The sequence below is a fragment of the Ranitomeya imitator genome, chromosome 3, assembly GCF_032444005.1.
Source record: "Ranitomeya imitator isolate aRanImi1 chromosome 3, aRanImi1.pri, whole genome shotgun sequence".
NCBI classification, from domain to species: Eukaryota; Metazoa; Chordata; class Amphibia; order Anura; family Dendrobatidae; genus Ranitomeya; species Ranitomeya imitator.
This window is the reverse complement of record NC_091284.1, coordinates 704,470,874-704,495,078: the sequence shown is the minus strand read 5'-3', so window position 1 is coordinate 704,495,078 and position 24,205 is coordinate 704,470,874. Positions and strand designations below refer to the sequence as shown.

Below are 24,205 nucleotides of genomic sequence, written 5' to 3'. Positions count from 1 at the left end.
CGTCATCATTGCCGCACAATATGATGTTGTACCATCCCTGTAATCAAAAGAAGGACTGGGAATGGCAGGAGGTAAGCAGAGACTCTCAGGGCTCCCGTCCAGTGGTCGCTGATTACTGACCCGGCTAATGGACCGGACTCCTGCGATTTGATCCCGCTATCTCTACGATTCCCCCTGTGCTGTGTATATTGCTGGCTCTGTTACTTTAGGGAACTGCTTTCTGCTTGATTGGTAAACCTCTAAGTCATTGGCACATTTTGCAATTTTATAAAACAGGAACGTGCAGGGTAAGAGGATTATTTAGCTTTCTCCTCCCTCGAGAATGTTAATCACTGACCCGGATTATGCCATGTACCATTCTTTACTAATACAGGGGTCTCTATGGAGCGACGGGACGTGATGATGAGCACTTCACCAGCGCCTGCTGTTCACCACAGCTGAATGTCTTCATTTTTATATAATAGAAAGTGATTTTTAGGTTACAATTTCCATTCCCATAACAATCCGCCATTATCATTTCTGCGTAACTCAGAACAAGAGGTGCAGGTATTGCCATGTGGCTGATACAATTCAGGTCGTTAGTATTATTCCCGTCTTCATAGATGGATTTCGTTGGTTGATGTTTGTAAAAAAAACAAGAACTTTTCCAATTTACTTGTGAGAATTTAGAGCCGTTCTTGAGATATTCCCTTCTCTTTTGTTTACAGAATTATTGCTAAGGAGACCGACCACTGCTGCCGTCTAGCTTGTAAGCGCTCTGCTGCTGAAGCTGACCAGCTATAAAACAGCGCTTACATACTTAATAGAAAACTGCACGTGTTCCGCTAAGGCCTCTTTCACACTTCAGTTATTTGGCGTCAGTCTAAAACCGCCATTTTCCTCAAATAACGGATCCGTCATTTTTTTTTGACGGATCCGTTATTTTCCCATAGACTTGCATTAGTGACGGATTGTGACGGATGGTCGTCCGTTCCATCCGCCATGCGACGGATCCGTCGACATTTGGCGGACGTTTTCTGAAAATAGACGGACATTGGAACGTTTTTTGTCAACGCCGAAATGGCGGATCGCGACGGATCCGTCGCGTCCGCCATTCCATAGAATGGGCGCCTATGGGCGACGGATCCGCCGCAACCGTTTTTTCGGCGGATCCGTCGCCCCCAATCCGTTTTTTCAATTGCGCATGCTCCAAAAAGTAGATACTTCTCCCAGACAACCCCCAAGTAACGGATCCGTCAAAAAAACGGATCCGTTAGAACCGTTTTCGCAACAATTGTGACGGATCCGTCAATCCGTCACTATGTCGGTAGTGACTGACGCCAAAAGACTGAAGTGTGAAAGAAGCCTTACTAGAATCAATGGTCGGTAGCCAAGGCAACGAGCTGTAAACAAAAGATGTGTTAATACCTCAAGAACGGCTGAAAATGTTAATAAGCAGTAAAATATGAAATTGATTGTATTTACAAGCACTTTCTGACAATACATTGTTATGAAGACAGAAATAACTTTTTAAGAAAAAAACCTTATTCTATAGGATTTGGGCAGAAAAAACAGCATCCACTTTTATACATGGCATGTGATCCAGTTACACTGGTGATTATCGTTTGATTAAATGGTACATACAGATGAGCCTTTTCATAAACATGGAGGCTGTAAAAAATAAAATAAAAGTAGAGGTGTATAAGGGCAATCCTTCATAGAAAAGGTAGGAAGTGTAACCTGACTAATTTACATGTCTATATTCTGGTCAATACTTCTGGTGTATCCACAATATGCTCCATTATACAGAAGAAGGTGTCCATGACTAAATGGGAGATGGTCGCAGTTGTCCATGGATCTCACCTACTGTACGACACATAAAGAAAGCAGTATGCAATCTCACATCAGGTTTCTTGGGCACAGCAGGTTGTGGTTGTTTCTAGCACACAAGCTCCCGGGAGCTCAGTCCTGGTCAGGGAGTGAGCTGCAGTACCTGGCACAGCCACAAGTATATGGACAGCAGTGTTCCGGGGTGGACCGTGAAGGGAGTGCGGTCCGCTCTAGGAAACTCCTTTCTAATATTCATTACTGAGGGTAAATGTTTCTGTATTATACTCTTGTTCTGTTTTATATATTCTATTACCCAGGAAACCCATATTGCTAAAATAACCTCAGTTCAGCTTGCTTTGGCACAGCTATTACACCTGCTTAATATTTGCTCTTGTGCATTTTTCAGTAGGTTTTTGCATGTTTGACCACAGAAGGTGACATTGGATGATTCCAGTGTGAATGATGTTCAGATAGCAAATGAAGTGGAACTTCCTTTTTAATGTGCTTTGACAAAGTATATTGAATTATGTAGATATATATAGAACTAGCTATTGAACCCGTTCTACGCCCGGGTGGCTAGCCTCTATATTGGTATATGGTCTCCATCCTGGTATGTGCTGCTCCATCCTGCGTCCCCATCCTGACGTGCTGCACCCATCCTGCACCCCCATTCTGACATGTGCTGCTCCATCCTGCGTCCCCATCCTGTCATGTGCTGCACCCATCCTGCGCCCCCATCCTGCCATGTGTTGCACCCATCTTGCGCCCCCATTCTGTCATGTGCTGCTTCCATCCTGCGCCCCCATTGTGACATGTTCTGCATCCATCCTGCGCCCCCATCCTGCCATGTGTTGCACCCATCTTGCGCCCCCATCCTGCCATGTGTTGCACCCATCCTGCGCCCCCATTGTGACATGTTCTGCATCCATCCTGCGCCCCCATTCTGTCATGTGCTGCTCCCATCCTGCGCCCCCATTGTGACATGTGCTGCACCCATCCTGCGCCTCCATTCTGTCATTTGTTGCTCCCATCCTGTGCCCCCGTTCTTTCATGTGCTGCTCCCATCCTGCTCCCCTGTTCTGTCATGTGCTGCTCCCATCCTGCGCCCATTCTGTCATGTGCTGCTGCCATCCTGTGCCCCCGTTCTGTCATGTGCTGTTCCCATCCTGCGCCCCTGTTCTGTCATGTGCTGCTCCCATCCTGTGCCCCCGTTCTTTCATGTGCTGCTCCCATCCTGCGTCCCCTTTCTGTCATGTGCTGCTCCCATCCTGCGCCCGTTCTGTTATGTGCTGCTGCCATCCTGCGCCCCCGTTCTGTCATGTGCTGCTCCCATCCTGCGCCCGTTCTGTCATGTGCTGTTCCCATCCTGCGCCCCCATTCTGTCATGTGCTGCTCCCATCCTGTGCCCCCGTTCTTTCATGTGCTGCTCCCATCCTGCGCCCCTGTTCTGTCATGTGCTGCTCCCATCCTGCGCCCGTTCTGTCATGTGCTGCTGCCATCCTGCGCCCCCGTTCTGTCATGTGCTGCTCCCATCCTGCGCCCGTTTTGTCATGTGCTGCTGCCATCGTGCGCCCGTTCTGTCATGTGCAGTTCCCATCCTGCGCCCCTGTTCTTTCATGTGCTGCTGCCATCCTGCGCCCCCGTTCTGTCATGTGCTGCTCCCATCCTGCGCCCCCGTTCTGTCATGAGCTGCTGCCATCCTGCGCCCCCGTTCTGTCATGTGCTGCTGCCATCCTGCGCCCCCGTTTTGTCATGTGCTGCTCCCATCCTGCGCCACCATTGTATTATATGCCCCCCATGCTGCTGCCATATATATATATAAAAAAAAATGCCATACTCACCTATGGTCGCTGGGCGCCGAGTGCTGGTGGGCCTGAGCAGGCGGGGACACCGGCGCGCTGTGGGGGTCAGGTGCCGGTATCGCCGCCAGCTCAGACCCCCAGCACTTGCTATACTCACCTGTCTGTCCCGTTCCAGCGCTGCGCGCCGCCATCTTCCGGCTCCTCTGTCTGTGACTGTTCAGTCAGAGGGCGGCGCCGGCGCGCATTAAGCGCGTCATCGCGCCCTCTGAACTGTGAACGTCACAGCAGAGGACCCGGGAGACGGAGTCGCACGCAGCGCTGGAACGGGGGACAGGTGAATATACTCATCCTCCTGGCGGTCCCTGACTCTCCGGTGGAGATCGCGGTGTGCGTTCAGTGTTTACGCATACCGCGATCTCCTGGGAGCGTCACTCTGTGAGGCCCAGACTGCGCCGGCGCTTGCGCAGTCTATAAAGGCTTCGGACAGAGTGAAGCTCCCAGCGTTATATTATAGATATGAGATCAGTGGCATATTGCTAGTGCTCTCTCCAATCATGAGAATAGGGCCCTGCAGAGCCTGGTCTGAATAGTGAGCATGTGCACCACTGCTCAATGGATCTGTCTGTGATGGCGTAGGTAGCTGGGCTGCTCTGTCTGACTAATGAGCATGTGCACCACTGCTCCATGGATCTGTCTATGATGACGTAGGTAGCTGGGCGCTCTTGTCTGACTAATGAGCATGTGCACCACTGCTCCATGGATCTGTCTATGATGACGTAGGTAGCGCGGCGCTCTGTCTGACTAAGGCTGCCGTCACACTAGCAGTATTTGGTCAGTATTTTACATCAGTATTTGTAAGCCAAAGCCAGGAGTGGAACAAATAGAGGAAAAGTATAATAGAAACATATGCACCACTTCTGTATTTATCACCCACTCCTGGTTTTGGCATACAAATACTGATGGAAAATACTGACCAAATACTGCTAGTGTGACGGCAGCCTAATGAGCATGTGCACCACTGCTCTATGGATCTCTCTGTGGGATGACACAGGTAATGGGGTGCTCTGTCTGACTAGTGAGCATGTGCACCACTGCTCCATGGATCTGTCTGTGGGATGCAGGTAGCGGGGTGCTATGCTCACTATTCAGACAGAGCACCCCGCTACCTGCATCCCACAGACGGATCAATGGAGCAGTGGTGCACATGCTCATTAGTCAAGACAGAGCACTCCGCTACCTACATCATCCAACAGAGAGATCCATAGAGCAGTGGTGCACATGCTCATTAGTCAGACAGAGCGCCCCGCTACCTGCGTCATCCCACAGAGATCCATAGAGCAGTGGTGCACATGCTCATTAGTCAGACAGAGCGCCCCGCTACCTGCGTCATCCCACAGAGATCCATAGAGCAGTGGTGCACATGCTCATTAGTCAGACAGAGCGCCCCGCTACCTGCGTCATCCCACAGAGAGATCCATAGAGCAGTGGTGCACATGCTCATTAGTCAGACAGAGCGCCCCGCTACCTGCGTCATCCCACAGAGAGATCCATAGAGCAGTGGTGCACATGCTCATTAGGCTGCCGTCACACTAGCAGTATTTGGTCAGTATTTTCCATCAGTATTTGTATGCCAAAACCAGGAGTGGGTGATAAATACAGAAGTGGTGCATATGTTTCTATTATACTTTTCCTCTATTTGTTCCACTCCTGGCTTTGGCTTACAAATACTGATGTAAAATACTGACCAAATACTGCTAGTGTGACGGCAGCCTTAGTCAGACAGAGCGCCGCGCTACCTACGTCATCATAGACAGATCCATGGAGCAGTGGTGCACATGCTCATTAGTCAGACAAGAGCGCCCAGCTACCTACGTCATCACAGACAGATCCATGGAGCAGTGGTGCACATGCTCACTATTCAGACAGGTGTGCACCACTCCTCCATGGATCTGTCTGTGGGATGCAGGTAGCGGGGTGCTCTGTCTGAATAGTGAGCATGTGCACCACTGCTCCATGGATCTGTCTGTGATGACACAGGTAATGGGGTGCTCTGTCTTACTAGTGAGCATGTGCACCACTGCTCCATGGATCTGTCTGTGGGATGCAGGTAGCGGGGTGCTCTGTCTGATGAATAGTGAGCATGTGTGCACCACTCCTCCATGAATCTGTCTGTGGGATACAGGTAGCGGGGCGCTCTGTCTGACTAATGAGCATGTGCACCACTGCTCCATGGATCTGTCTGTGATGACACAGGTAATGGGGTGCTCTGTCTGACTAGTGAGCATGTGCACCACTGCTCCATGGATCTGTCTGTGGGATGCAGGTAGCGGGGTGCTCTGTCTGATGAATAGTGAGCATGTGTGCACCACTCCTCCATGAATCTGTCTGTGGGATACAGGTAGCGGGGCGCTCTGTCTGACTAATGAGCATGTGCACCACTGCTCCATGGATCTGTCTGTGATGACACAGGTAATGGGGTGCTCTGTCTGACTAGTGAGCATGTGCACCACTGCTCCATGGATCTGTCTGTGGGATGCAGGTAGCGGGGAGCTCTGTCTGATGAATAGTGAGCATGTGTGCACCACTCCTCCATGGATCTGTCTGTGGGATACAGGTAGCGGGGCGCTCTGTCTGACTAATGAGCATGTGCACCACTGCTCCATGGACTGGTCTGTGTGATGACGCAGGTAGCGTTGCGCTCGGTCTGACTAGTGAGCATGTGCACCACTGCTCCACGGATCTGTCTGTGGGATGATGTAGGTAGTGGGGAGCTCTGTCTGAATAGTGAGCATGTGCACCACTCCTCCATGGATCTGTCTGTGGGATACAGGTAGCGGGGTGCTCTGTCTGACTAATGAGCATGTGTGCACCACTGCTCCATGGACTGGTCTGTGTGATGACGCAGGTAGCGTTGCGCTCGGTCTGACTAGTGAGCATGTGCACCACTGCTCCACGGATCTGTCTGTGATGACGTAGGTAGCAGGGAGCGCAGTATGAATAGTGAGCATGTGCACCACTGCTCCATGGATCTGTCCATGATGACGCAGGTAGCAGGGAGCTCTGTATGAATAGTGAGCATGTGTGCACCACTGCTCCATGGATCTGTCTGTAATGACGCAGGGAGCTCTGTATGAATAGTAAGCATATGCACCACTGCTCCATGGATCTGTCTGTGATGACTTAGGTAGCGGGGCGCTCGGTCTGACTAGTGAGCATGTGCACCACTGCTCCATGGATCTGTCTGTGATGACGCAGGGAGCTCTGTATGAATAGTGAGCATGTGCACCACTGCTCCATGGATCTGTCTGTGATGACGTAGGTAGCGGGGCGCTCTGTCTGACTAGTGAGCATGTGCACCACTGCTCCACGGATCTGTCTGTGGGATGACGCAGGTAGTGGGGAGCTCTCTCTGAATAGTGAGCATGTGCAGCACTGCTCCATGGATCTGTCTGCGATGACGCAGGTAGCAGGGCGCTTTGTTTGGCCGTATCTGCCCGTCCCATAGACAATGAATGGAGCTGTGGCACATGTGCTTCACCGCTGCTCCGTTACCTGATTGGGGGATTGATGTGGCCCCCAGCAGTCTGTACGTTATGACCAATCTATAACTTAGTAACTTGCCACAAAGCCGTCAAGGTGTAAACCTCATGTTGTATAGGAAATTATATTATACTAATGTCTTGCTGTTTTCTATTACAGTCAATGTGACCTATTCAAAAGAAAGCGAGTCACCCGTAACCAGTGCCACCATGTCTGACCAGAGTTATCGAAATCTGGATGGTAAGTTGTTTTTCTGACCAGTCACTGATTATTTCAGTTTGGGCCTTACCCTGCTCATTCCTATGAGAGGTTAGCATGGATATCATCTGGGGATGTTTACACCGTTTCTGCTACATGAAATCCTAAATCCCTTAATCCTGAAGCCCAGCATCGCTTCACCACTGGGGCAAGCTCCTGGTGTCCATTGTCAGAGGTTGCTTCTGTGTGAGGCAGGTTGTCCTAGGGACCAAGAAGCTGCTGCACCCAGTGCTGAAAAACCGCCATGCAAGCTTGTGATGACAATCCTTGGTGAGCGTTATCAGTGACGAGCAAGGGCTACAAAGGCAATAAGCAGGGTGACACAGCCCGATCACCCCAGGCACACCTTGCAGGCTCTAGATAGCAGTTTTCCGTTACAAATGGCTGCTCATTGTAAGACTATTACACAGCACAGCTTCTCCATGTCAGACTACAGCTGCATAAGAGCAAAATGACTTAATTGTCTTTTACTTTTCAACTAAAATGTTATAGTTCATCAAAGATATAAGGAAAACTTTGATTAAGCTAATAATAGTAAATATACAGTGTGTGTGTGTGTCAAAGGGCATGCATGCGTACACAAGCCACGGCCTTTGCTGACAAGCTGGCCGGGCGCGACCAATCAGCAACAGGCGCAGTCCGGCCGCGAATTGGCGCTTGATTTGCACCACGCTTCGCTGGTTGGTCACGCCAGGCCAGCTTGTCAGCAAAGTATTGCGACATCATACATGGGGTCCTTCACTCCATCAGGATGGAGGGTTACTATAAAATAGCAAGATAGGCTAATCATGGCAGTAGCAGCCTTCGTATTCTTCCCTCGATATCCGACTTGCAGCAAGCAACTGATGGGCTTCATTCTGATGTGTTGTCCAGATTTGATAATTGCTCAATGGACAATTCCATAAAAACACAACAAGAAGGAATAAGTGCATTGTATATGAAGTTTTGGTTTTGTGATTTTTGGAATCTTTTAATTTGATTCTGTAATTACAATTAATAAAATAAATGGCATGAAATTGGCTCTTAGCCTTAATAAATAATTATACTTTTCAATTAAAAACAAAATCTTTATTTCCTAGAAAGTGAATCAGCAGACCATGATGCAAAACCAGACGTCAGTGACTCAAGTATCCAGCCTATCATTCAGGGTGAACCATTTACAAGCTATTTTGATGAGAAAATACCTATCCCAGAAGATGAGGCGGTAAGTGGCTCAGGGAATGCGTAGACATCAATAATAATTTTCATTGTACTTGTTTTACAGAGTTATTAACACATTAATTTTCACAGAGCACAGTAAATGCATAGTTATTGTTACTACATACCCAACAAGTTTGTTTCTTGTACCTTTGCATTGTTTTTATCTCTATTTGCCCCTCTGTGCATCCAGCTTTACATAGCAGAATGGGTAGTCCTACTACATTTCCCAACAGTATTTGCTTCTCCCTAGTGCTGCAGACCCCTCTCCCTTCTCCTGTGTACTCCTGACTACCCCCTTCTCTATGAGTTATCAAGGTAATCGAAGTGTAGCATTCTCCTTTACCTCCTGTGCACTCTCCTGTACAGTACCCCTTCTGACCAAGTTTATGTTCTGCCATCTACATCAGTATACCTGAGTTGTTTTACATAATTGAAGCTGATTTCTAACAGAACTGACCACTCCAGTGCTTCTCCACAATCAAGATTGTATTAACTGTTAAGTGCAGATCTGAGATACAAGAGGAGCTTTGCTTGTTGCCTGCAACAGAGAGTTCTGTGATCTGTAACTGCAAATGCTTCTCTTAATTCATATGGCAGAAGATAATCCTCTACCATATGCAGCAACATAGCATTTGTAGTCTCATATCACTGAGCTGCATTCTACAGGCAACAAACACGGATCAGCTCTGCCCTGCCTGTTAATTACAAGCCTCATTGTGGATAAGGGCATGACATTTGAGCTGGAAACAATCTAACAACGATCACAGGGCGTTCACAGCAGGGTACTGCACAGAAGCAGGGTACTGTACAGGAGCGGGGGTACTGTACAGGAGCGGGGGTACTGTACAGGAGCGGGGGTACTGTACAGGAGCGGGGGTACTGTACAGGAGTAAGTCGTGTACAGGAGTGTACTGTATAGGAGCAGGGCGTGCACGGCGGGGTACTGTACAGGAGCAGGGCGTTGCCGGCGTGTTCTAGAAGTACAATATACTGTATGTCTATTCTAGAAACAGCAGACCATTCTGGCAGGAAACTAGCGGAGAGAAACTGCACGGTGCGTGCATAATTAACCAGGGGCACTGAAACTACAGCATGACGGTTTCAATGATAATTGAAGGTGATATGTGCAAAACAGAGGCGAGCTTAAAGAGGCCCTTTCACCAGTTTTAACATGTAAAACTGGCCACATCATGGAGTAGTGGCTGCAGAGCTGAGTTTTTTTTTCATCTCTGTTGAAGAGATATTGGCTTTAACCCCTTCCCGACCTTTGACGCATACGCTGCGTCATGAAAGTCGGTGCCATTCCAACCCATGACGCAGCATATGCGTCATGGAAAGATCGCGTCCCTGCAGATCGGGTGAAAGGGTTAACTCCCATTTCACCCGATCTGCAGGGACAGGGGGAGTGGTAGTTTAGCCCAGGGGGGGTGGCTTCACCCCCTCGTGGCTACGATCGATCTGATTGGCAGTTTCACTTTCAACAGCCAATCAGAGCGATTTGTAATATTTCACCTAAAAAAATGGTGAAATATTACAATCCAGCCATGGCCGATGCTGCAATATCATCGGCCATGGCTGGACACACTAATGTGCACCCACCCCACTCCTCCGATCGCCCCCCCAGCCCCCCGATCTGTGGTCCGCTCCCCTCGGTCCTGTGCTCCGCTCCCCCGTCCTCCTGCCCGCTCCCCCCGTGCTCCAATCAAACCCCCCCGCACTCCGATCCCACCCCCGCACAGCGATTTCCCCCCCCCGTGCTCCGATCCACCCGCCAGCACAGCGATCCCCCACTCCGTGCTCCAATCCACCCCCCCGTGTTCCGATCCAACCCTCCGTGCTCCGACGCCCCCCCCCCGCCGTGCCCTGATCTCCCCCCCCCTTATACTTACCTGGCCTCCCGGGGACCGTCCGTCTTCTTTCCTGGGCGCCGCCATCTTCCAAAATGGCGGGCGCATATCCAGTGCGCCCGCCGAATCTGCCGGCCGGCAGATTCGTTCCAGAGTGAATTTTGATCACTGAGATAGGTTATATCTCAGTGATCAAAATAAAAAAAAAAGTAAATGACCCCCCCCCCCCCCCCCTTTGTCACCCCCATAGGTAGGGACAATAAAAAAAATATTTTTTTTTTTTTCCACTAAGGTTGGGGTAAGAACTAGGGTTAGGGTTAGGGGTAGGGTTAGGGTTAGGGTTTCGGTATGTCCACACGTATTCTGGTCCTCTGCGGATTTTTCCGCTGCGGATTTGATAAATCCGCAGTGCTAAACCGCTGCGGATTTATGGCGGATTTACCATGTTTTTTCTGCGCATTTCAATGCGGTTTTACAACAGCGATTTTCTATTTGAGCAGTTGTAAAACCGCTGCGGAATCCGCAGAAAGAAGTGACATGCTGCGGAATGTAAACCGCTGCGTTTCCGTGCAGTTTTTCTGCAGCATGTGTACAGCGATTTTTGTTTTCCATAGGTTTGCATTGAACTGTAAACTCATGGGAAACTGCTGCGGATCCGCAGCGTTTTCCGCAGCGTGTGCACATACCTTTAGAATTAGGCTATGTGCACACGGTGCGGATTGGCCGCTGCGGATCCGCAGCAGAGTTCCATCAGGTTTACAGTACCATGTAAACATATGGAAAGCCAAATCCGCTGTGCCCATGGTGCGGAAAATACCGCGTGGGAACGCTGCGTTGTATTTTCCGCAGCATGTCAATTCTTTGTGCGGATTCCGCAGCGTTTTACACCTGTTCCTCAATAGGAATCCGCAGGTGAAATCCGGACAAAAAGCACTGGAAATCTGCGGTAAATCCGCAGGTAAAACGCAGTGCCTTTTACCCGCGGATTTTTCAAAAATGGTGCTGAAAAATCTCATACGAATCCGCAACGTTGGCACATAGCCTTAGGGTTGGGTTGGAATTAGGGTTGTGGTTAGGGTTAGGGGTGTGTTGGGGTTACGGGTGTGTTGGGGTTAGGGTTGTGATTAGGGTTACGGCTACAGTTGGGATAAGGGTTAGGGGTGTGTTGGAGTTAGAATTGAGGGGTTTCCACTGTTTAGGCACATCAGAGGGTCTCCAAACGCAACATGTAAAGAAGCTGCGGAGACACCATCACGTGTTTCTCGACGCAAGCAGTGAATAGCCAGGCCTTTCCCCGGGAAGGAACAACCACGGGAAGGGCAGCATCCTATGAAGGAAAGCCACCTATGCCAAGCATGGTATCCATCCACAGACAGCTGTTTCGGGGTTTTGCCCCTCATCAGTGTGGAGTAGGAATCTGGCTATTAGGAGCAGTGCCTAGTAAAAGGGTATAAAGGCACAGATGATTGGCCAATCATCTGTGCCTTTATACCCTTTTACTAGGCACTGCTCCTAATAGCCAGATTCCTACTCCACACTGATGAGGGGCAAAACCCCGAAACAGCTGTCTGTGGATGGATACCATGCTTGGCATAGGTGGCTTTCCTTCATAGGATGCTGCCCTTCCCGTGGTTGTTCCTTCCCGGGGACAGGCCTGGCTATTCACTGCTTGCGTCGAGAAACACGTGATGGTGTCTCCGCAGCTTCTTTACATGCATCTGCATATTTCCCATAAGGGATGGGGGCAGTGTTCTGGAATCACTGCGTTGAGAAACACGTGATGGTGTCTCCGCGGTGTTGGATGTTTTGGTCTCCCCGAGGCCAATCATCTGTGCCTTTATATCCAAACGCAACATGGCGCCACCATTGATTCCATCCAATCTTGTATTCAAAAAGTCAAATGGTGCTCCCTCACTTCCGAGCCCCGACATGCACCCAAACAGTGGTTTACCCCCACATATGGGGTACCAGCATACTCAGGACAAACTGCGCAACAATTACTGGGGTCCAATTTCTCCTGTTACCCTTGTGAAAATAAAGAAATGCTTGCTAAAACATCATTTTTGAGGAAAGAAAAATGATTTTTTATTTTCACGGCTCTGCGTTGTAAACGTCTGTGAAGCACTTGGGGGTTCAAAGTGCTCACCACATATCTAGATAAGTTCCTTGGGGGGTCTAGTTTCTAAAATGGGGTCACTTGTGGGGGGTTTCTACTGTTTAGGCACACCAGGGGCTCTGCAAACGCAATGTGACGCCCGCAGACCATTCCATCAAAGTCTGCATTTCAAAAGTCACTACTTCCCTTCTGAGCCCCGACGTGTGCCCAAACAGTGGTTTATCCCCACACATGGGGTATCACCGTACTCAGGAGAAACTGGACAACAAATATTGGGGTCAAATTTCTCCTGTTACCCTTGGGAAAATTAAAAAATTCTGGGCTAAATAATTATTTTTGAGGAAAGAAAACGTATTTATTATTTTCACGGCTCTGCATTATAAACTTCTGTGAAGCACTTGGGGGTTCAAAGTGCTAACCACACATCTAGATAAGTTCCTTTCGGGGTCTAGTTTCCAAAATGGGGTCACTTGTGGGGGGTTTCTACTGTAAAGCCACATCAGGGGCTCTGCAAACGCAATGTGACGCCCACAGAGCATTCCATCAAAGTCTGCATTTCAAAATGTCACTACTTCACTTCCGAGCCCCGGCATGTGCCCAAACAGTGGTTTACCCCCACATATGGGGTATCAGCGTACTCAGGAGAAACTGGACAACAACTTTTGGGGTCAAATTTCTCCTGTTACCCTTTGTAAAATAAAAAATTGCAGGCTAAAAGATCATTTTTGAGAAAATAATTTTTTTTTAAATTTTCATGGCTCTGCGTTATAAACTTCTGTGAAGCACCTGGGGGTTTAAAGTGCTCAATATGCATCTAGATAAGTTCCTTGGGGGGTCTAGTTTCCAAAATGGGGTCACTTGTGGGGGAGCTCCAATGCATAGGCACACAGGGGCTCTCCAAACGCGACATGGTGTCCGCTAACAATTGGAGCTAATTTTCCATTCAAAAAGTGAAATGGCGCTCCTTCCCTTCCGAGCCTTACCATGTGCCCAAACAGTGGTTTACCCGCACATATGAGGTATCGGCGTACTCAGGAGAAATTGCCCAACACATTTTAGGATCCATTTTATCCTGTTGCCCATGTGAAAATGAAAAAATTGAGGCTAAAAGAATTTTTTTGTGAAAAAAAGTACTTTTTCATTTTTACGGATCAATTTGTGAAGCACCTGGGGGTTCAAAGTGCTCACTATGCATCTAGATAAGTTCCTTGGGGCGTCTAGTTTCCAAAATGGGGTCACTTGTGGGGGAGCTCCAATTTTTAGGCACACGGGGGCTCTCCAAACGTGACATGGTGTCCGCTAAAGAGTGGAGCCAATTTTTGATTCAAAAAGTCAAATGGCGCTCCTTCCCTTCCAAGCCCTGCCGTGCGCCCAAACAGTGGTTTACCCCCACATATGAGGTATCAGCGTACTCAGGACAAATTGGACAACAAATTTCGTGGTTCAGTTTCTCCTTTTACCATTGGGAAAATAAAAAATTTGTTGCTAAAAGATAATTTTTGTGACTAAAAAGTTAAATGTTCATTTTTTCCTTCCATGTTGCTTCTGCTGCTGTGAAGCACCTGAAGGGTTAATAAACTTCTTGAATGTGGTTTTGAGTACCTTGAGGGGTGCAGTTTTTAGAATGGTGTCACTTTTGGGTATTTTCAGCCATATAGACCCCTCAAACTGACTTCAAATGTGAGGTGGTCCCTAAAAAAAAGGTTTTGTAAATTTCGTTGTAAAAATGACAAATCGCTGGTCAAATTTTAACCCTTATAACTTCCTAACAAAAAAAAATTTTGTTTCCAAAATTGTGCTGATGTAAAGTAAACATGTGGGAAATGTTATTTATTAACTATTTTGTGTCACATATCTCTCTGGTTTAACAGAATAAAAATTCAAAATGTGAAAATTGCGAAATTTTCAAAATTTTCGCCAAATTTCCGTTTTTATCACAAATAAACGCAGAATTTATTGACCTAAATTTACCACTAACATGAAGCCCAATATGTCACGAAAAAACAATCTCAGAACCGCTAGGATCCGTTGAAGCGTTCCTGAGTTATTACCTCATAAAGGGACACTGGTCAGAATTGCAAAAAACGGCAAGGTCTTTAAGGTCAAAATAGGCTGGGTCATGAAGGGGTTAAGGGTATGTGCACATGTCAGGATTTTCTAGCAGAAATTTCCTGACAAAAACCGGACATTTCTGCCAGAAATCCGCATGCGTTTTTGACGCGTTTTTTCCCAATGCATAGAATAGTGGGAAAAACGCGAAAAAACGCAAAATTAATGAACATGCTGCTTTTTTTTTTTTACCTCGATGCGTTTTTTTTTTGCGGAAAAAAAACGCATCATGTGCACAAAAATTGCAGAATGCATTCTAAATGATAGGATGCATATGTCTGCAGTTTCTAATGCGTTTTTATCGCAAAAAACCTGAATGTGTGCACATACCCTTAAAGTTTAGGTTTTAATAACCCCTTCAACAAAGGGAAAGTCAGTGAGATTTCTGTTGGAAGCCTGTTCTTTTTCAGGAGCAGGAGGCGTCAATCGGGGAGGGGGGGGGGGGGAAACTCCCCTAGAAAAGCTTAGATCGGGCTTCTCTGTGTTAGGCTGGGATCACACATACGCGAGATACGGCCGAGTCTCACAGGTGAAAACCCAGCTCTGGCACTCCGGAGTGTCGGCGCCAGAGCTGGGTTTTCACCTGCGAAACTCTGATGTATCTTGCGTATGTGTGATCCCAGCCTTGGGCATATGCCATGCAGAACTGCTGTCCTCCTTTAGCTCAGCTCTGCTCTACTGTACACAATAGCTGCAATGTGCCATTGCAAATACCTCTTGCAGCTTTCATCTCCCAGCACTGTCAGCTCTGCTCTACTCCCTTTTCCCACCCACACTGAGCGCTGTGAGATGAAAACTGCTAGAGGTGTTTGTACTGACACACTACTCGACACAGGTGTTGTAAAGATCACAGAAGACCAGTGTTGTGCCTCATAGCTCAAAGGAGAAAACCAGCTCGGGGATTCTCTGGAGACCTCTTCTTTTTTTTTTTTTTTTTTTCTTTCAATGATTGGGCAACATCTTGCAGGGGAAAAACTACTCACCCCCAGAGACAAATGTCTAATGCTCCCACCCCTTGGTTGAAGGGGAAATGGAATCTAAACTTTCTTAGCAAATATCTCCGTAACGTTTAGGCTATGTGCACACGTTCAGAAATGTCTGCAGAATTTTCCTGAACAAAACCGGACTTTTTCTGCAAAAAATCCAAGAGTGGGTTTTGTGCAGGTTTTTTTTTTTTCGTTGATTTTTTTTTGCTTTGTTTTCCGGAGCTTCCCAATGCAATAATATAGCGGCAAAAGTGCAAAAAATCCACAAAATTAATATGCTGCGTTTTTTTTACCACAATGCGTTTTTTTTCACGGAAAAAAATGCAGCATGTGCACAAAGATTGCAGAATGCATTAAAAACTATGGGATGCTTATGTATGAGTTGTTTTTTAGCGTTTTTTTCCCCGTGGAAAATGGACCAAAAAATGAAGAAAAAAAAAAACGCAATAAATCCTGAATGTGTGCACATAGCCTTATGGGGAATTTATCAGATCAACTCTCCTAAGCCGTCTATATGGTCATGTAGGTCATAGAAGGTAGAAGAAAACTGTACCTTGATATCTGTGGTCTAATGTCTTAATTCTTATGTGTAAATGAGCTGTTCTGAGTTTGTAAGAAGTGCAGCTTATGCCGTCCAGCAGCAGTGGTCGGTCTCCAAGCCAACAAGCTTTTGTGAACATTAAAATAACCCTGACTCCTTACACAGATATGGGTTGTGCATCAACTGGTGAAAATCACATCTTTGACTGCATCAGCCATGTTGCATTTTTTCAGCTGATGATACAGCCAGTGATTGTCTGTCCGAAAAAATCCAATATTCTCATTTTTTGTTTTGAACTAACAAATGTTCGGCCATTGGTCAAAACTAAACTTGAAGCAGCTGACAGTCGTTCATTATGGTCAGAATTGGTGGCTTCAGACAACTTCTGTTTGCTGTGTATGAGGGCAAAAGAAATGTACATTAAATTCTCCATTCATCATTTGTGGGGGGTGGTTTAAGTCATTTTTTTTTCTGGTGATAGGTGACATTTTTGAGTTATTTTTTTTTTTTTTAATTCTTTAACTGTTGTTGTAACAACTTGGCACAAAAGTTTCACATTTCGCAAACTGTCACAAAAATTTATCACAAATTTCTGGCATATTTAGAATTATCCAAGGGGGGACTGGAATATGTTTGTGATTAAAATCAGTGAATGGTGAAAGTCCCTGATAAAGCAGACACCTATAACATAGACTTAAACAATGTTTGCATCTTTTTTTAATGTGAAAAACACGAATGTTGCAACTTGACAATCGGGCATATTGTGTATTAAAAATAAATCTTTTTAGTTTTCTTTACTTGGTCTATGTGCAATGATGTATGCGGCTTCTCACCTGTAATTGCTTTTCTCCTCTTTGCAGCACTCCTGGTTCAGTTTTCGGAAGCTCTGGGCCTTCACTGGCCCCGGCTTCTTGATGAGCATTGCCTATCTGGATCCAGGAAACATTGAGTCTGATTTACAGTCCGGTTCTGTAGCCGGTTTCAAGGTGAATACTTGTCTTTAGTTCGTAATGCGTTAGTTGTTGTTACAATGTGATTGTTCAGTTATGTGTGATCACTAGTGCAGAAAACACTCGGTTAAAATACTACCGATAAATTCTGGATTTTTATAGGGTTATCAAATCAAGCTTTCCGGTTTTGTTTTTAATCTTCCTTAATGAATGAAGCAGTCACTTTCAAATTGGCAGACACTTAAAATTTGCCATCCTTTGACTTGTGTACAAAGTTGATCAGGTAGCTCTGGACTGAATAATTAATAATCTATACTTTTTACTTAAAGGGGATGTCCGCTCAAAATCTGTGTGACTACAGGTTTATTAAGCCCCCCAGTGTACGCACTGTGCACGGTGAGGATTCACAGGTTTCAGAGGGTATGTATGCGTTATACATCCTCCTGGCCAGTGGGCGCGACCTCGCTCCATACACTTGGAGCCGAGGCCGCGCCCCGTCCAGTCCTCGCTCCATACAAGATAGGCTGCCCCCACTGGCCGGGGGTGTTTATAGCTCATAAATACCCTCTGTCCCGGGTCAGAAACCGGCGAATCCCTGCAGCACTCAGTGCGTGCTCTGGGGGGGTTCAGATGTCTGCAGTCACACAGAGTGACTGGAGACTTATCAGTTTTGACTGTTCAGTCCCTTTTAAATGCATTTATTTGGGGCTAAACATATTTTTTTTTTCTTCCATTGTGTCTCATTACAAATTTTGCAGTGTTTGGGTTTTCCAGGCTTGTTGATTCCCTGCACATTCACCATTATTGTTGTCTGTGGTTCTAAATCAACTGAGAGGAGGAAAGAAAAAGATAGATAAGAGAGTTAGATGTCAGCGCGAGCTCACTGATGGATTCCCGGGTAAAGAGCACTGCCAGTGCAGCTGCTTTCCCCTCTTGTTGTTTTACTATGGAGGAGGCTGATGGTCTCGTCTGGTCACTGCTCCCCCTCCGCCAGCAGCCATTGTATGCTCGCTGAGGGAGGGAAGCTGCAGTAACCAGAGAAAGTGGCCGAGAATCTGTCAGTGAGCGTTTCTGACTTCTACCAGTAACTCTCTTATCTGTGTTTTTCTGAGCTTCTGTTAGCTGATTTATGACCACAGACTAGACTACATTAACGCTGAAAATGCAGGGAAATAATGAGCCTGGAAAAGCAAAATGTTGCAAAATTTGTAGTGAAACCCAATTGGAAAATGATGTTTGGCCCAAACTATGTATTTAATAAAGAAGAAAAAAAAATGTCCCAGAGGTGGCCAATAGAGATGAGTGAATATTTCAATATTCCGTTCGGATTACCATCGCCGTATTTTCAATATTCGCCAGACGCCATTGGAGTTGATGGGTGGACAGATGAACAGATATGATCGGAAACGATCATCAACCATAAATTTGTCACGAATATGGTGCGAATATGGCACATTCGGATTCGGCGATTGTTTTCCGAACATACTGGCTCATCTCTAGTGGCCGACCCCATTGATAAACTTGTTTTTATGTACTAACTCTGTTGCAGTCTTGAGTGCCCCTAATGGTCCGTCCCCGGTTACTTTATAATCTACACTATATAGAGTTTGTGTTCTCTTTCCCAGCTTCTGTGGGTCCTTCTGAGTGCCACCATTATCGGCCTCCTGCTGCAGCGCCTGGCAGCCAGGTTAGGAGTAGTGACCGGTCTTCACTTAGCAGAGGTGTGCAACAGGCAGTATCCAAAGGTGCGTTCTCTCTTCATTCTCCCCATTTTACCTTCCTTAGTCCTTCCTGTGTGATGTGTGCTCTTACTGCCGGCACGTGACATGCACCCCGTTATGTTTTCTTAGGTCCCCCGCATAATTTTGTGGCTTATGGTAGAGATGGCTATCATTGGATCTGACATGCAAGAAGTCATTGGCTCCGCTATTGCCATCAACCTTCTGTCTGTAGGAATGTAAGTTACTATATACGGTCCATTGTGCCCTTAAAGGGAACCTGTCATGTCCAAAAAACTATTAACCTGCAGATGTGGGGTAAATGTGCAGGTTAATGGAGTTCTAAAGCCGTGCAGCGTTGCACTGAAAACTTGGCTACAGAGGGGGAATTAACTTTATACCTCCCGGCAACCTCTGGCTTTCAGTCACTGCTCGGTGGCTGTAAGCGTGTCCCGGCATTGACTGACAGCCAGCTCAGTCGTGTATCAGTACAGAGGCGGCTGTCAGTGTTGGGGTGCGGTTACAGCTGCCACTCACTATGTACGGAGCAGTGACTGAAGTTGCACCTTGATGACTGAAAGCTGGAGGCTTCTGTGAGGAATGCTATTAACCTGCAATTTAACCCCTCCATGACATGGTGATTTTTCTTTTTTTTCTTTTCGTTTGTTTTTTCTTCCATTTCTTCCAAGCAGCGCAATGTTTTTATTTTTCCATCAATATAGCTGTTTGAGGGTTTGTATTTTCTGTGGCGAGTTGTGCTTTTGATTGCCACCATTCATTCTACCGCATAGTGCACTGGAAAACAGGAAAAACTTCTAAGTGCTTTGAAATTGCAAAAAAAAAAAAAAAAAGTGATGAATGCATCCTTTCACAGGAGGATCATAATAACAGGCACAGGGGGTCATCAGCAGACCCCCGGCGGTCATAACAACCCAATGGTGCTGCGTGATCACATCGTGGGCGTGCTGATGGGAGTGGCACCACGTGCTCCCCGCTGGTGCTTGTCAGGTGACGCTGTCAGAGATTGACAGCTGCGGGAGAGCCCGCCTCAAACAACCCGATGATGTCCGCCATGCGACTAAAATCACTAGTATATGGGAAATATGAATGGAGCAACATGTGTGATACATTGTGCCCACTCGCGTTTTGGTAACAGGAGAGCAGTGTCTGTGATTACTATTCTGATTGGTGTCTAGTCATAATGGAGACCGGAGGCTCGTTTCTCATTCCTCATTTAATTACAGTTTGTGGAAGAAATGCCGGTATTGGCAATGCTCACATGTTCCAGGTGGAAGTCAGACAATAAGAGATTAGCTGACGCCTTCTTGTCTTCTGTCTCCAGAATTCCATTGTGGGGAGGAGTACTGATTACAATCGTGGACACTTTTTTCTTCCTTTTTCTGGATAAGTACGGTGAGTACAAGAATAAGACTTGGAGGTTCCAAATGTGTCCTGTATAAATCTTTCCATCTCTTGGAGCATTTTAATGTAGAAATACAGTTGAGCTCTGCTCCATCTCGGTGAACAGATGCATCCAGAGACCCTTCCTATTAAACTGGTGCCACCTGTCTAAATGTGTTCTCCTGTCACCGCTGCCGTCCGACATATAGTAGAAAAATGACAAAACAAAAAACTCCCCAGTGTCTCCTAGCAAATTGAATCAAGTGTGAACATGTGCAAACCGTGACTATAATTCCTACATCCCCAAGACAGCACCTTTCTCAGCTGGCTGGGCGCTCCTCCCAACAGTCGAAGGTTGTTACGGTTGTGTTCACACTGAGTGTTTTTACTGAGTTTTTGGGGTGGAAAGTGGCCTGAAATTCCCAAGTTTGAGGATGACTTTAGAGTTTCTGATGCAAAAACTCATAAAAAAAACCCTCAGTGTGACCACACCTCAAGTGAAATTTAAACTCTGAAAAACCACCAAGTCGTTTTTTTTTCTTCAAAGCAGAACTCTCTTTAGGAAACTTCTGGCTCTTTTGGTTCTCCTGTCTTTTTTTTTTTTTTTTCCTTTATTCCCATAGTCTTGAAGTGAACCTGGCAGAAGATTATACTTCTTTTCACCACTTTGTGTCTTTTGACACCTGAAGCATTTAGAAGATTTCCAAAACCCTGAACATAAGCACAGCATCATGTTTTGACAATAAATTGCACATGTTCAATTTTTTTTTTTTTTTTAAGGTGGATTTTCAAGCAGGTTTCAGAGTTGACCCCCCTGAAAAAGACAGGGTATGTTCCCACAGTCAGTAAACGCAGCGGGTTGGACACTGTGTACATCCAACCCACAGAGACCAGATGTTACAGCATAGTGGATAGGATTTCTTGAAATCCCATCTCCACTATGCGTGCAGGGACGCCTCCGGCTTCAATGTGGAGACGGACATGCGGCGCGTCTTTCCAGACTGCAGCATGTCTATTTATCTTGCGGAGACACTCAGTTTCCACAAGATAAATATCACCCATCCAATGTATAGGATGCGGTGATTCCGCACGGTTCAATTAACACATGCGGAATCGCCTGCGGTCAAAAGCCAGCAGCACTTTGGATGGAGCGGACATGTGCTGTGTCCAAAGCGCTGCCGATTACTGACTGTGGGGGCGCAGCCTTACCCAAAAGATATTTTTAAGTTTGTGATTCTTTTTACCCTTCAACTTACGTGTGATGGAAATGGTTGTGGTCCCATTCAAAAACAGGCTGCAACTGATGGGCACAGAAACTGGCGACAATAGCAATGTGTTAAAACTCGAGCTGTATAGTCTGCTCCTGTGGCCTGTCCATGGTAGCTGGTCCTTTGCCTCTCTACCTTGGCCTGCAGTGATGGTGGATCATCACGTGACTGCTGCAGTGGGGGATCGGGCTACCATTACTGCGGGAGGGCCAGAGAACATGAGAAACAATTTGGCTTTTTGTTCTTTTTCAGCCTTCATTCACTTTGCTGTTATGGTATTTCTGTATTTATTGTGACCACAACCCCTGTTACCGATGTAGGAGACCATTACAGGGTCACCGCTTATTTCCGGTGTTGGATATACAGGACATCACCTTTTGGCCCATTGTGTTAAGAATTGATCCTGACGTGTTCATATTTGGCTTTGTATTCACCTTTCTGTAAATGTGTAATTACAACTGATTTATATCTTGAAAGATAGATCACTGTTTTTTTTTTGCTAAATGTTTATTTGCAGGATTGAGGAAGTTGGAAGCATTTTTTGGCTTACTGATTACAATCATGGCGATAACCTTTGGATATGAGGTAGGTTGTACAATTACTGATGTGAACCTGGGCCTACTTTGCTTAAACTAGTAAATTATAAAAATATCCTGCAAAAAATCCGACTGCTGTTAATCTATAGTTTTCATTCTAGAAATTAAATTACTTAAAGGGGTTGTGTGGCCTTAGGGTACAAGTCTGCAAGGCCGGACTGCAGGATAGAGTGAGCAGGGTGGGCGCACCAGATCTGCGCAGCTATCTCTTTAAATACACTAGTTAATAGCGGTCTCTGTCAACTGATCATTCTCCAGCGCAGTTTTGAGCTGCCAATGCTATTGCTATGGCAACTGAAGGCCTAACCATGGCCTCCGGGCCGCTCATCTACAGAAGCCTATTGAACAATGCGTATAATAACAAACAAAACAAATCTAAACAGAATTGTGAAATGAGCATTTTTAGCGAGGCTCGTTCATGTTCCTCTTTCCGTGTAGCGTCCTTGCCTACATGTGTGTGTATAGAGACTTGGCAGTGACGGTCAGCGGGCAAGGAGAAGTCACCGGGGATCCGCCTGTGTGACTAGTATGCAGCGCGGCTCTGTCCCTGGCGGCTATTAAATGCATGTAAGGCTACTTTCACACTAGCGTTTTTTGCAATACGTCGCAATGCGTCGTTTATGGGAAAAAATGCGTCCTGCAAAGTTGTTTGCAGGATGCGTTTTTGCCCCATAGATTAACATTAGCGACGCATTGACACACGTCGCAACCGCCGTGCGATGGTTGCGCCGTGTTGTGGCGGACCGCCGGGAGCAAAAAACGTTACATGTAACGTTTTTTGCTGCCGACGGACTGCTTTTTCTGACCACGCATGCGCGGCCGGAACTCCGCCCCCACCTACCCGCACCTCACAATGGGGCAGCGGATGCGCTGGAAAAATGCATCCACTGCCCCCGTTGTGCGGCGCATTCACTGCTAGCGTCGGAATCTCGGCCCGACGCTAGTGTGAAAGTAGCCTTAGTCTCTGAAATGCCGCAGTGTCTCAAGAACGAGCATATGTGGCTGTGATCGCACAGCCAGTGCCGGATACATCAGGCCCACGGAGTAGGCAACATGCATCACCTGACAGGTTCCCATTAATAAGGCTACACAGTCACAACTGATTTTACCGTACTGGTCCCCTGGCGCTGAGCCCACATCAAAGCCGGGACATGTCAGCTGTTTTGTACAGCTTACATGTGCGCGCAATAGTGGCGAATGAAATCGTGATTCACCCGCTGCTATTAACCTGTTAAATGCCGCTGTCAAACGCTGAGAGCGGCATTTAACTACCACTTCCGGCCGCGCGGCCGGAAATGAGCGCATCGCCGACCCCCGTCACATGATTGGGGGTCGGCGATGCATCAGGATGGTAACCATAGAGGTCCTTGAGACCTCTATGGTTACTGATGCCAGCCTGCTGTGAGCGCCACCCTGTGGTCGGCGCTCATAGCAAGCCTGCATTTCAGCTACATAGCAGCGATCTGATGATCGCTGCTATGTAGCACAGCCGATCAGGTTATGCCAGCTTCTAGCTTCCCATGAAGGCTATTGAAGCATGGCAAAAGTTAAAAAAAAAAAAAAAAATGTAAAAGTTTAAATCGCCCCCCTTTCGCCACATCCAAAATAAAAAAAAAATAAAAAAATCAAACCTACATATATTTAGTATCGCCGCGTTCAGAATCGCCCGATCTATCAATAATAAAAAAAAAAAGCATTGACCTGATCGCTAAACAGCGTAGCAAGAAAAAATTCGAAACGCCAGAATTACGTTTTTTTGGTTGCTGCGACATTGCATTAAAATGCAATAACGGGCGATCAAAAGAACGTATCTGCACAAAAGTGGTATCATTAAAATGTCAGCTTGTCACGCAAAAAATAAGCGCTACGGGTGTAAAAATGGAGACGCTACGGGTATCGGAAAATGGCGCTTTTTTTTTTTTTTGCAAAGTTTAGAATTTTTTTTTCACCACTTAGATAAAAAATAACCTAGACATGTTTGGTGTCTATGATCTCGTAATGACCCGGAGAATCATAATGGTAGGTCAGTTTTAGCATTTAGTGAACTTAGCAAAAAAAGCCAAA

General features: G+C 46.6%; 1 protein-coding gene across 2 annotated transcripts in view; it reads left to right on the top strand.

Moving 5' to 3' along the window:
* Nucleotides 1-24,205, top strand: part of SLC11A2 (solute carrier family 11 member 2) — a 77,799-nt gene that overhangs the window by 11,518 nt on the left and 42,076 nt on the right. For both annotated transcript variants that reach the window (XM_069758613.1, XM_069758614.1), the window contains exons 2-8: nt 7,311-7,391; nt 8,489-8,613; nt 17,069-17,194; nt 18,784-18,903; nt 19,009-19,115; nt 20,219-20,289; nt 22,063-22,130. In XM_069758613.1, the coding sequence (XP_069614714.1) occupies nt 7,361-7,391; nt 8,489-8,613; nt 17,069-17,194; nt 18,784-18,903; nt 19,009-19,115; nt 20,219-20,289; nt 22,063-22,130 (648 nt within the window). In that variant the 5' untranslated portion in view covers nt 7,311-7,360. The remainder of the gene's footprint in view (nt 1-7,310; nt 7,392-8,488; nt 8,614-17,068; nt 17,195-18,783; nt 18,904-19,008; nt 19,116-20,218; nt 20,290-22,062; nt 22,131-24,205) is intronic.